Raw genomic sequence first — 13,473 nt, forward strand, 5'->3', positions numbered from 1 at the left:
AGAATAATTCAGACTGTTAATCATAGAAAGGTCAAACATTATTTGTAATCTTCTCACTTGAGCAGAAGTGGGTTTATTTGATTGTGACAAAAATATAGTAACAGACATCACTAATACTTTGATTTTTAGGAATTCTCTGATCAAATAAAGTAAGTATAGCTTAATTTTAAACTTGTTCCATTTTGTATTGACTAATATGCAAATTATAGATATAAAGCTTAACAGCTTAAGATGTTTTCATGTTCACAGATGATGAAATAATCAATAAATAAGGCAGCAGAGAATTAAGTATTCAGTGTTTGTTTCCTCAGTTTGAAGAGTGCAATTTAAAATTTGATGCATTGTAGGTACATTTGCATTTGTTGACTGACCTCCTTAATACACCTTACTGCTCTAACAGATCTGTAAGCAGTGATGCATAAAATAAAAAACAATGAAAACATGTATAAGACAGAAAAGAAAACTGTTGGAGAGCAGCTCTTAGCTGGATGGTGGGTGGCCCTGAAAAGGGCCTTTGTGTGCAGTTTCACAGTCAGCATCAGAGCAGGTTACTTTGAGCTGGTGTACTTGGTGACGGCCTTGGTTCCCTCGGACACGGCATGCTTGGCCAGCTCACCGGGCAGCAGGAGCCTGACGGCGGTCTGGATCTCCCTGGAGCTGACAGTGGAGCGCTTGTTGTAGAGAGCCAGGCGGGAGGCCTCACCGGCAATCCGCTCAAAAACATCATTCACAAAGGAGTTCATGATGCTCATGGCCTTGGAGGAGATGCCAATGTCAGGGTGGACCTGCTTCAGCACCTTGTACACGTAGATGGCGTAGCTCTCCTTCCTGCTCTTCCTCCTCTTACCGCCCTTGGAAGCACTCTTAGAGACGGCTTTCTTGGCACCCTTCTTGGATGTTTTCACTGGATCAGGCATGGCTGATGATTGAAGCTCTTCGCTTGGTTGGATGAGGACTTCCAAGTTCTGAGAGCTCTGTTTAAACCCACGTTATGCAAATCTGAATGTGCCGTGGCTCACACAGGATTGGTTATTATCAGGGTCAGACTGAGCATGTGCTGCATGAACAACTGCCCTGAAGACAGCATTGATGAGAGGTCTGATTTAATAGAGAAAATAAAATTAAACTCAAAAAAATCTAACATTTGAAAAATATATTTTAGGTTGGCAGAAAACCTAAAACAAAAAATATGATTATCTCCCAAATAAAACCATATTCCTAGTTTTTGAACCATCTTTAGTGCATATTTTATTTTTAATGAAACTGAGAAATCTGTATGACTGTAAGCCAGCTCAGTTCACAAGATTCTGTTTGCTTTAGTTTTTAAATTAAATGGCAATAATTTAAAAAAAAAGTAATTTCAAGCAAATTAATATTGTAAGGACTCTATGTGCCATCTTTGACTTATAATACTGATTCTTCTCTTGCCTCTGATAATTACATCTCTGTAATATAATCCTATAAATGAAACTGGAACATTAAACTGTAATGAGCAAAGTTGTTCTGGAATGTAAACCTAGAAATAAAAAAAACACAAACCTAATGATGCTAAAGTCTAAAATATTTTTAAAATAAAGTTATAAACTCAAAGATTTGGGTGTCAAGTATCCAAAATTAGCTTATAAAATAATAATAAAGTAATTATTTTGTTAGATTATATTGGCGGGGTTTTTAACCGCGAATGAGCAATCGGCAGTTTTAACACTTCAACCGCCTGCACCCGTCCACAATCACAGATCCACACGTCTCTGTGACTGTGTGCTGACACTGATAACAGCTTCACAGAGTAACAGCCACATTACAGACTGTACTCTTCCAATTCTAATTTACTTATGATATAAATATGGTAACAAACATAAATCAAGCATACACTAGAATTTTTAGTTTTATTTGTTATGATTTTAATAAATTTCCTCATTTTTAATGTCACTGAGATAATTTTTGTTCTATTCCACTGAGTCCATTAAAGAATATACCTTAATTATTCAAATGTCATTTGATTTTAGATCCTTGAAAAACGATGATTACTAATTTTGGGACATTTATTCATTGCTAAATTCCACAGTAAATTTATTAATAATGAAAGGTAACACATTTCCTCACATCTATTCAATATTAAACAACATTTCCATTATATTTTCAGAAAAAAATGATCATCCTGTACATTTGAGTTGATCTAGTTAAACCTTTAATTCAATTCAGTTTTATTGATACAGCATCAAATCACAACAGTCACCTAAAGGCACTTTATATTATAAAGTAAAGACATCGTCACGTTCATCGTGGAAAAGGCTCCTGTTACTCGTGTAGAAACAAGTGAATGAACAGATATTTGTATCACTGTCTGAGTATGAGTTCAAATATAAACTGATTTCCATTCCCTTCTAGCACATAAATATTTAATCAGTGTGTATCAGTAAATATGTCAGGGGTGTCCAAACCTTTTATACACTAAACAAAAATTAAGCTTAGGTGTAGGTTCAGTAAGGAAGATCTGAAATCACTCATCCTCATGTGTTTGGCCATTTCTCTACCTGACATCACCTCCACTTTCCCTCGCTGTCAGACTCAGTGCTGACCTCATCTCTTCTACTCCAATCATCTTTCTGCCCGTCTTCCTTGAGCCAATCTGTTATTCTCCCTTCCAGATTCATTCGGCAACCCCCCACCTCATCTTCACCACCCAAGTGCTCCGTCCAAGCCTCCGTCTTGGTCTCCACTACCAGCGTTTAGACTTCTTTTTTTGTGTGTGTGTGTGTGTGTGTGTGTGCGTGGGGTGGGGGGCAGCTTCTATGGACCACTGGAGTCTAATCACCAAACAGCTATTTGTATCATCAATAAATCTTATTCAGTTTCTCCTAATTATCCCTCCTTATGAAATGAAGTAAGCAAAAGTGACCATTAAGATGAACTCAGAGCATACAAGCTATGAATTTCTAGCAGAAATCTAAAACCTACAGAAACTCTGTAAAGTACAAATCTGTGTAATTCTGATTATAGAGCTGCTGACACTGTGTGAAGGGTACATAAGGCTGAGAAAGTCTGCAAACACAAATATGTGGAGCCGAACAAGCTTAACATGTTCTTTGCAAATGTTCACGTCTCTGGAAACTTGACCTTAACCAGCAGCTGGTAATAAGGCAGGAGAGATGCTGGCGTCCTCATACTACAGATCCAGAAGCAGATGTGCAGGTTATGTTTGACACTGGGACAACCTAATGTTTCATTTGTTTGCTGGGATGTCCTACATTACAATTTACGTTACAATTTAATATTGTGATTTCTGCCATAAATTTCTTTAAACTTTATTGTTGTGCAAAAGACTTGAACATTAATCATTATCACTCTATTGATCTAATAAGGCCTGGGTTAGTGTTCTGTGTTGGTCCTACGTAGATAACCGAAAATCCTCTCTGAACCTAACCTGACATGCACCCCGAGAAACGTAACTACAGGTTCACATTGATCACAATGACTGTGATTAGGCTTCAGAGGTGCTTTCTGGTTACATGTGCAGGCACCGTCACTCGATTAACAAGTGGGAGCAGCTTTTAGTGGCTGGCATTAGCTCGCTAATTAGCATTAGCCCCCTCTGCGCCCAGGGCGCCGGGCTGATTTAAAAAATTTCTGGCGAGCAGCCTGATATTTTGTTGCTGCTCCTCTTTTTCCTTATTTATTTAGAAGGCACCTACAATCACATGACCCTTTTTAGATGTGGGCGTGTATAAATAATGTGTTACCTGCATTGTTTGTCAAGTTTGAGGAAGGGCAGCTATAGCCTAAAACGTTACTCTCTTTAAAGGGTTTTTTTTTTTTTTTTAATTAAATGTAATTATTATCCAGGAGCCTTTCTGTTTTGCGGACCTTTTTTCTTCCTTGTCAAAGTGATTGAAAACACCTGAAATAAAAGATCAAGAGATGGGAAAAACTTTTTTTGTGTGTCTATTTGTGTTCGTGTGTGTGTAGGTCTGCTTCATGCAGGGGACTGGATCATAGAGGTCAACAGCTTTCCTGTGGATGGGACGGAGCCTGAGCAAGTCATCCAAGTTGTGGTGGGTCAGTTATTAAACTAATGTCATGTGCTTTTTATTGTTGTTTATTGTTTGCATCCACCTCTGATCCTGTTGGTTTTTTTTTTTTTTTTACATCTAATCAGCCAGTTCGGTCACACGGCACCATCATGTTTAAAGGCCGATCCACAATGAGACCATGGTAAGTCTTCCTCCAAAATTCCCTTATTATTTGCCTCTTTTAGCATAGAAAGTATACACACTCTATAAACATGCTTTTTTTTTTGCTTGTTAGTTGTATGTGTGGGCCATGACCGACTACAGCCCTCAGCAGGACCCGACCATCCCCTGTGCCGACGCCGGCATGAGCTTCAGAAGAGGTGACACCCTGGAGATCGTGGATCAGACAGACACCCTGTGGTGGCAGGCAAAGAAACTCCTAAGCAACACGGCATGTGCCGGCCTCATTTCCTCCACCAGCCTGCTCAAACGGTCAGATGTGGTGCTTTTAAAGATGCCCATCCAGCCTTAGACTGCATGTAAGAGGTCAACCACTGGTTTTGAACTAATATTTTGAAATTGTAGACCAGTGGTCACTCCACACAACCAGTGAGGCACATCCATCCATCCATCCATTTTCTTCCACCTATCCTTTGCAGGGTTGCAGGGGGGCTGAAGCCTTTCTCAGCTCTCATAGGGTGAGAGGCAGGATACACCCTGGACAGCTTTGACAGCATGTCGCAGCACCAACACAAAGAGACAACTAATGGCACTTTTAATTTCGTTGTTCTTGTAATAATGACAATAAAGAGATCTATCTATCTATCTATCTATCTATCTATCTATCTACAACCACTCGCACTCACATTCACACCTATAGACAATTTAGAATAATAATTAACCTAATCACACTAAGTGCACGTCTTATAAAATAGCTGTAGTTTGTGCAAAAGCTAATTCAGGTTTTTTATGAAACTGTTTCTCTAACACACTTTTTTCAAAATAGTGACACATTTTAACTGTTTAAACTGTAATTATGATGCTAACAGCTACAAAAAATCATCTTAGCAACTTCTGTCCCAAAAACTAAGTCAATCTTTACTGTTTCCACTGGAATTTAAGAGGGTAATCAAACGCACTTGATTAACTGATCATCAATGAGTCAAGTCAAGTCAAGTCAAGTTTATTTATAAAGCACATTTAAAACAACGACGTTGACCAAAGTGCTGTACAAGATCTGTAACCCCAAGGACTATACTAAATAAAAATAAAAATATATAAATAAATAAATAAAATAATAAAATAAAAATAAATAAATAAAAACATTAAGAACAATAAATAACATAAGAAAATTAAAAATTAAAACGTTTAAAACAAGTACCATAAAATACCATAAAACAATCATCTAAAAGGAGGTAGCACTGCAGCCAAATGCCAAAGAAAAGAAATGTGTTTTTAATAGAGATTTAAATGTGTGTATCGTCTGAGCTGTGCGGATATGGAGAGGTAGATCGTTCCATAGCTTTGGTGCTGCTGCTGCAAAAGCTCGATCACCTCTCTGTTTTAGTCTAGTTTTAGGCCTCTGTAAGAGCAGCTGGTTCGATGACCTCAGAGCTCTTACAGGGGTGTGACAGTGAAGCAGCTCAGACAGATACAAAGGTGCCAGTCCGTTTAAGGCTTTAAAAGTAAGCAATAAAATCTTAAAATCGATTCTAAAACGGACAGGGAGCCAGTGAAGGGATGACAGGACTGGGGTAATGTGTTCATGCTTTTTTAATGAGTGTGAGCACCTCTATAAAAGTATAAGCTTTGGCAGTTTGCTGCTCTGGAGCTTTCAGCTCTGTCAACACAATGCCACAATCTTCCCAGGAGTGGATGTCCCAACAGATTCACTCTAAGCTCAGACTGTGCAATGCTTATAGAAACCTCAGAAAACCCAAGAGCTACATCTCAAACTCTACAGGCCTCAGTTAGCATGTTAGATGTTGATGTTCGTGACAGCACAATTACAGAATGACTAACAAGAATGACTGCTTTGGAATGTTTGCCAGGAGAAACCAAATGACTTCTGGAACAATGTCCTTTAGAGAGAGGAGCGGCAAGCGCAGATGTTTGGCCATAATGCACAGCACCACATATGGTGAAACCAAACACAGCATATCAGCACAAACACCTTTGCTGCCACAGGACCTGGGCACCGTGCAGTCAGTAAAGTGGAGTTGGCTGAATATTATTTGATCAGTAATTCTATTGAAATACTCCAAAAGGCATCAACAAAACGAATGCAGTGAAAACCATCCACAGGGAAAAAACAAACAAAAAGATTTTTAACCAGTCTGTAAACATAGTTATTTCTGCTGTTAAGCTTCTGTAATTTGACATTTGAAATGCTTTAAGTCTTCACAATTCAGATTTTTTTGTTTTAAAGCCAATTGTTTTATTTTGTTATTTGTTGGTCAGATTTATGGGTAAGATGTTAGAATTCCCTGATTCAGTGAATTTTATTCAATTCAATCTCCTAAAAATCATCTTTAATTCAATTCAGTTTCATGTACAGTAGCAGTCAAAGGTTTAGACACACTCACCCTTTTATATGAATGGGTGAGTGCGTCCATATGGGTGGCTGGTACTGTACATGAAACTGAATTAAAGAGAAACCCCCAACAATCAGACGATCACCTGTGAGCAAGCTCTTGGCGACAGTGGGAAGGAAAAACTCCCTTTAAAGCTGAGGACAGTGAATCAGTCCCTGCAGGAAAATCCCAAAATTTGACGGGTGGCTCTTGTTGACAGGATTCCCAGAGCTGGAAGTTTCTCCATGATGGGAATGTAATACACTGTAAGTTTCAGCTCATTCTCAGGTGCTGGCAAGTTTCATGGATTTGTCATGGAGGATTAAAGGCAGTAAGACTTTGATCAGTTCAATTCACTTTTATTTATATAGCGCCAAATCACAACAAACAGTTGTGTCAAGGCCCTTTGTATTGTAGGTAAAGACCCTACAATACAATAATACAGTGAAAACCCAACTGTCAAAAACGACCCCCTATGAGCAGCACTTGGTGACAGTGGGAAGGAAAAACTCAACTTTAACAGGAAGAAACCTCCAGCAGAACCAGGCTCAGGGAGGGACAGTCATCTGCTGAGGGGAGAGAGACAGGACAAAAGATACACTGTGGAAGAGAGCCAGAGATTAATAATTAATGATTAAATGCAGAGTGGAGTATAAACAAAGTAAATAAGGTGAATGAAAAGAAACAGTGCATTATGGGAACCCCCAGCAGCCTATAGCAGCATAACTAAAGGGTGGTTCAGGATCACCTGATCCAGCCCTAACTATAAGCTTGATCAAAAAGGAAAGTTTTAAGACTAATCTTAAAAATAGAGAGGGTGTCTGTCTCCTGAATCCAAACTGGGAGCTGGTTCCACAGAAGAGGGGCCTGAAAGCTGGAGGCTCTGCCTCCCATTCTACTCTTAAGAAGAAGAAGAAACAGCCTTTATTGTCCCACAGAGGGGAAATTTGGGTGTAACAGCAGCCGCAGTTATTATAAATATAAATAAAGATATAATTAAGTATCCGAGGAACCACAAGTAAGCCAGCAGTCTGAGAGCGAAGTGCTCTATTGGGGTGATATGGTACTATGAGGTCTTTGAGATAAGATGGTGCCTGATTATTCAAGACCTTGTATGTGAGGAGAAGGATTTTAAATTCTATTCTAGATTTAACAGGGAGCCAATGAAGAGAAGCCAATATGGGAGAAATCTGCTCTCTCTTTCTAGTCCCTGTCAGTACTCTAGCTGCAGCATTTTGGATCAGCTGAAGACTTTTCAGGGAGCTTTTAGGACAGCCTGATAATAATGAATTACAATAGTCCAGCCTAGAAGTAATAAATGCATGAATTAGCTTTTCAGCATCACTCTGAGAAAGGATGTTTCTAATTTTAGAAATATTGCACAAATGCAAAAAAGCGGTCCTACATATTTGTTTAATATGTGCATTGAAGGACATATCCTGGTCAAAAATGACTCCAAGATTTCTCACAGTGTTACTGGAGGCCAAAGTAATGCCATCCAGAGTAAGTATCTGGTTAGACACCATGTTTCTAAGATTTGTGGGGCCGAGAACAAGAATTTCAGTTTTATCTAAATTTAGAAGCAGGAAATTAGAGGTCATCCAGGCCTTAATATCTTTAAGACATTCCTGCAGTTTAACTAATTGATGTGTGTCATCTGGCTTCATTGATAGGTAAAGCTGAGTATCATCTGCATAACAATGAAAATTGATGCAGTGCTTTCTAATAATACTGCCTAAGGGAAGCATGTATAATGTAAATAAAATTGGTCCTAGCACAGAACCCTGTGGAACTCCATAATTAACCTTAGTGTGTGAAGAAGACTCCCCATTTACATGAACAAATTGGAGTCTATGAGATAAATATGATTCAAATTACTGCAGTGCAGTACCTTTAATACCTATAGCAAGCTCTAATCTCTGTAATAAAATGTTATGGTCAACAGTATCAAAAGCTGCACTGATGTCCAACAGGACAAGAACAGAGATGAGTCCACTGTCAGAGGCTGTAAGAAGATCATTTGTAACCTTCACTAATGCTGTTTCTGTACTGTGATGAATTCTGAAACCTGACTGAAACTCTTCAAATAAACCGTTCCTCTGCAGATGATCAGTTAGCTGTTTTACAACTACTCTTTCAAGAGTCTTTGAGAGAAAAGGAAGGTTGGAGATTGGCCTATAATTAGCTAAGACAGCTGGGTCAAGTGATGGCTTTTTAAGCAGAGGTTTAATTACAGCCACCTTGAAGGTCTGTGGTACATAGCCAACTAATAAAGACTGATTGATCATTTTTAAGATTGAAGCATCAATAATTGGAAAGACTTCTTTGAACAGTCTAGTAGGAATGGGATCTAATAAACATGTTGCTGGTTTGGAGGAAGTAACTATTGAAGTTAACTCAGAAAGATCAACTGGAGCAAAAGAGTCTAAACAAATACCAGCAGTGCTGAAAGCAGCCGAACATGAAGAATAATCTTTGAGATGGTTATGAATAATTTTTTCTCTAATGTCTAAAATTTTATTTGTAAAGAAATCCATGAAGTCACTACTAGTTAACGTGAAAGGAATACTCGGCTCTACAGAGCTCTGACTCTTTGTCAGCCTGGCTACAGTGCTGAAAACAAACCTGGGGTTGTTCTTATTTTCTTCAATTAATGATGAATAGTAAGATGTCCTAGCTTTACGGAGGGCTTTTTTATAGAGCAACAAACTCTTTTTCCAGGCTAAATGAGCATCTTCTAATTTAGTGAGACGCCATTCCCTCTCCAGCTTTCGGGTTATCTGCTTTAAGCTGTGCGTTTGTGAATTATACCACGGAGTCAGGCACTTCTGATTTGAAGCTTTCCTTTTCAGAGGAGCCACAGTATCCAAAGTTATACGCAGTGAGGATGTAAAACTATTGACGAGATAATCGACCTCACTGGGAGCAGAGTTTAGGTAGCTGCTCTGCACTGTGTTGGCACTGAAGAGCATAACAATGAAGGAATTAGATCCTTAAACTTAGTTACAGCACTTTCAGAAAGACTTCTACTGTAATAAAACTTATTCCCCACTGCTGTGTAATCCATTAAAGTAAATGTAAATGTTACTAAGAAATGATCAGACAGGAGGGGGTTTTCAGGGAATACTGTTAGGTCTTCAGTTTCTATGCCATATGTCAGTACAAGATCCAGAGTATGATTAAAGTGGTGGGTGGGCTCCTTTACATTTTGAGAGAAGCCAATTGAATCTAACAATAGATTAAAAATGCAGTGTTGAGGCTGTCATTCTCAGCATCTACATGGATGTTAAAATCACCCACTATAATGATTTTATCTGAACTGAGCACTAAATCAGATAAAAAGTCTGAGAAATCAGACAGAAACTCTGAGTAAGGACCAGGTGGACGATAGATAATAACAAATAAAACATGTTTTTGATTTTCCCAATTAGGACTAAGACTAAGAGTCAGGCTTTCAAAAGAATTAAAACTTTGTCTGGGTCTCTGATTAATTAATAAGCTGGAATTGAAGATTGCTGCTAATCCTCCTCCTCGACCTGTGCTTCGAGCATTCTGTCAGTTACTGTGACTCGGGGGTGTTGATTCATTTAAACTAACATATTCATCCTGCTGTAACCAGGTTTCTGTAAGGCAGAATAAATCAATACGTTGATCAATTATTAAATCATTTACTAATAGGGACTTGGAAGAGAGAGACCTAATGTTTAAAAATCCACATTTAATTCTTTTATTTTTTTGGTGCAGTTGATGAAGCTGTATTATTTATTGTTTTTGAATTTTTATGCTTAAATAGCTTTTTGCTGATTTTAGCTTTGTTTTTTGGTGGTCTGGGAGCAGGCACCGACTCTATGGGGATGGGGTTTTGGGGGTATGGCAGGAGGAGAGAAGCTGCAGAGAGGCGTGTAAGACTGCAACTCTGCTTCCTGGTCTCAACCCTGGGTAGTCAGTTTTTAGGAGGGTTAATAAATCTGGCCAGATTTCTAGAAATGAGAGCTGCTCCATCCAAAGTGGGATGGATGCCGTCTCTCCTAACAAGACCAGGTTTTCCCCAGAAACTTTGCCAATTATCTATGAAGCCCACGTCATTTTTTGGACACCACTCAGACAGCCAGCGATTCAAGGAGAACATGCGGCTAAACATGTCGCTCCTGGTCTGATTGGGGAGGGGCCCAGAGAAAACTACAGAGTCCGACATTGTTTTTGCAAAGTTACACACCGAAACCAGCCAAAGATGTTAAATATTTGATAGAACTTGCAGTTGCTTTTAAATAACGAATTCAAGTCACAACACACATGATTTAAAACAGTATTTTCCCTCTGAAGTGTTGCACAGTGGGAGCATGACAGTTCATGTAAATGTGATAAGGTATTCTGGGTACGCCTGGATGTCATTGAAGACAACAAACATGGATGGGTTAGCAGTGTTATCTGTGACATACGCTTGTGCCCATTATGATCGGGCTGGGCGTAGCCCTGTGCTGAATAGTTCGGGTCCACAGCGAAGTAAGAACCTTTGCCGATTGCTGCACCTACTGAAAGAGTGAATAAATACAAGTTTTAGCCAAGAATTAGTAGAGAAAAGCTGTTTGACACTCATGCTGCTCCACTGCTCTGGTCTCTCTCAGACAGTTAAACACTTTGTAGCAGTAAGTGGAGGGTGGAGGAGCAGTGCACTGTTTGTGGTAGCTCAGATCCAGCCAGGAACATAAGTCATAAATGTTGGTAAAAGTTTTTCTAATAAATATTTAGAAGAATCTGACTGAAAGAGTTTGGAAAATCTCAGTTACAGGATGTTGTGAATATCAATATATCTGTCTGCACCACAGTGGACCAACCAACTAAAGACAAGACAGTAGAAAATATCTGACACAGGTTGTTGGTAATAATATAGATTACCAATCTTGTGTTTTTCTTAGGGCTGGGACTCAATTAAAAAAATTAATCTAATTAATTAGAAGCTTTGTAATTAATTAATCGCAATTAATTGCATTTTAATCGCATTTCAGTATTTATTTTATTTCAAAATGTTTTTATTGTTTTAATTGTAGAGAACAACAAAACAGCAATACAGCATATACAGGGGCTTCATTATCTTCTAACTGAACCTCTTCTAACCAAGTCTTACCTTCCCCATTTCCACCACAAGGTGGTGCCTAAAGAATTACTAAAAGGACAGACAGATAACAGAAAAGAAAAACAGAAAAACAAAAAAAACAACAAAAAAAAAAAGGGGGAGAAAACAGGGCAGAGATGAGGGCAAATTCTACTCCAAGGAGTTTGCGTCAAATATTTTGTCATAGTATACCAAGAAAGGTTGCCATATCTTATTAAACTTTTCTGCTGGATTTTGGACTGTACTTCTTATTGCTTCAAGCTGGAGAAATGACATAATGTCACGCACCCAACGTGAATGTTTTGGGGGTGTGGGGGCTCTCCAATTAATAAGAATTAGTCGACGTGCTACTAATGTAGAAAACGCTATCAGTTGGGATAGGCTTTTTGAGATCCTATTATTAGTATGCACTACCCCAAATATGGCAATGATAGGGTCTGGATCGATCTTCTCTTTACAAATATATCTAAACGTATTGAAGATCTCTGTCCAGAATGTGCCTAATTTTTGACATGACCAAAACATGTGAGCCAAAGAGGCATGCGCTTGGTGACAGTGAATACAAATTGGATCAACAGTAGGATACATTCTGGCTAGTTTGGTCCTAGAGAGGTGCAGGCGATTAAAGACCTTAAATTGTATTAATCTGTGTCTAACACAGATAGATGATGTGTATATTTTATGTATAGCTCTTTGCCAGATTTCATCTGTCAGTTCTATGTTAAGGTCCTCCTCCCACTGCATCTTTAAGGGCAAAAGGGATGGACATTTTATGGCTTGAATGACAGTATATAACTGGGACACACCACCCGACCGCCCAGGTTTGAGTATCAAACATTCATGGAGAGGGCAGGCCACTGGCCTTAAAGGAAATGTAGGAAACTCAATACGAACAAAATCCCGGACCTGTAGGTACCTGAAAAAATTAGAGTTTGATAAGCCAAATTTTGTTGCCAAATGATCAAAAGGAGCGAATGTCCCATCTACAAAGAGGTCCCCCACATATTTTATGCCTACTTTAGACCAGATAAGAAAGGCTTTATCTATAAGAGACGGTTTGAAGAGGAAGTTTGAGGTTAGGGGCATGGACACCAAAGCTTGTACAAGCCCAAAGTGTTTACGAAGCTGGGTCCATATACGCAAACTGCTCCTCACGATAGGATTACTGGTATGTGTGCCCACTGCTACCGGGAGTGGAGCACACAATATTGATGCTAAAGAGGTAGAGGGGCATGAATATTGCTCCATTAAAGACCAATTCGGGCCATTCCCACTCACAGATGTACTGTACCATATTGTTAATTTAAAAACATTGGCAGCCCAATAGTAATATAAAAAGTTTGGTAGGGCTAGCCCACCATCTCTCTTAACCCTCTCCAGAACTGTTTTCCGCACTTGAGGTATGGTTTTGTTCCAAATAAATGTACTGATGTGCCTGTCAAGTTCCCTAAAGAATGATTTGGGAATGAAGATAGGGATTGTTTGAAAAAGATATAAGAATTTAGGTAAAATAACCATTTTTACCGAATTAATACGCCCAGCCAAGGACAGGGGCAGGGTCGACCAGCGATTAAGATACTCCTTGAGTTTTACCAATGTTGATTTAAAGTTCTGTTGAAATAGATCACTGTAACTACGTGTGACTTTAACTCCAAGATATGTCATAGAGCCCGCCATAGTCCTGAATGGGAACGACTCAAAGGAGCAGTTTTGAGCTACAACATTTATTGGAAACAATACACTTTTGGTGAGATTTATCTTGTAACCTGCAGATTTA

General features: G+C 38.9%; 1 protein-coding gene and 1 long non-coding RNA gene across 2 annotated transcripts; one reads left to right on the top strand and one right to left on the bottom strand.

Moving 5' to 3' along the window:
- Positions 1-99: 99 nt before the first annotated feature.
- LOC115775909 (histone H2B-like) lies at positions 100-985 on the bottom strand. Its single transcript, XM_030723424.1, has one exon. It carries the CDS (start codon positions 915-917, stop codon positions 549-551), a length of 369 nt encoding a protein of 122 aa, XP_030579284.1. The 5' UTR covers positions 918-985; the 3' UTR covers positions 100-548.
- A 3,170-nt stretch (positions 986-4,155) lies between these two features.
- LOC115775911 (uncharacterized) lies at positions 4,156-4,761 on the top strand. The gene is made up of 3 exons (XR_004019406.1): positions 4,156-4,212; positions 4,306-4,549; positions 4,670-4,761. It is a non-coding gene; the product is annotated as an uncharacterized LOC115775911 (long non-coding RNA).
- The last annotated feature ends 8,712 nt before the right edge of the window (positions 4,762-13,473 follow it).

Source organism: Archocentrus centrarchus, unplaced genomic scaffold (genome assembly GCF_007364275.1).
Source record: "Archocentrus centrarchus isolate MPI-CPG fArcCen1 unplaced genomic scaffold, fArcCen1 scaffold_26_ctg1, whole genome shotgun sequence".
NCBI lineage: Eukaryota > Metazoa > Chordata > Actinopteri > Cichliformes > Cichlidae > Archocentrus > Archocentrus centrarchus.

Bases quoted from the DNA above. Each gene is read 5' to 3' on its own strand.
- LOC115775909 (XM_030723424.1), bottom strand. From the start codon at position 917: ATGCCTGATCCAGTGAAAACATCCAAGAAGGGTGCCAAGAAAGCCGTC.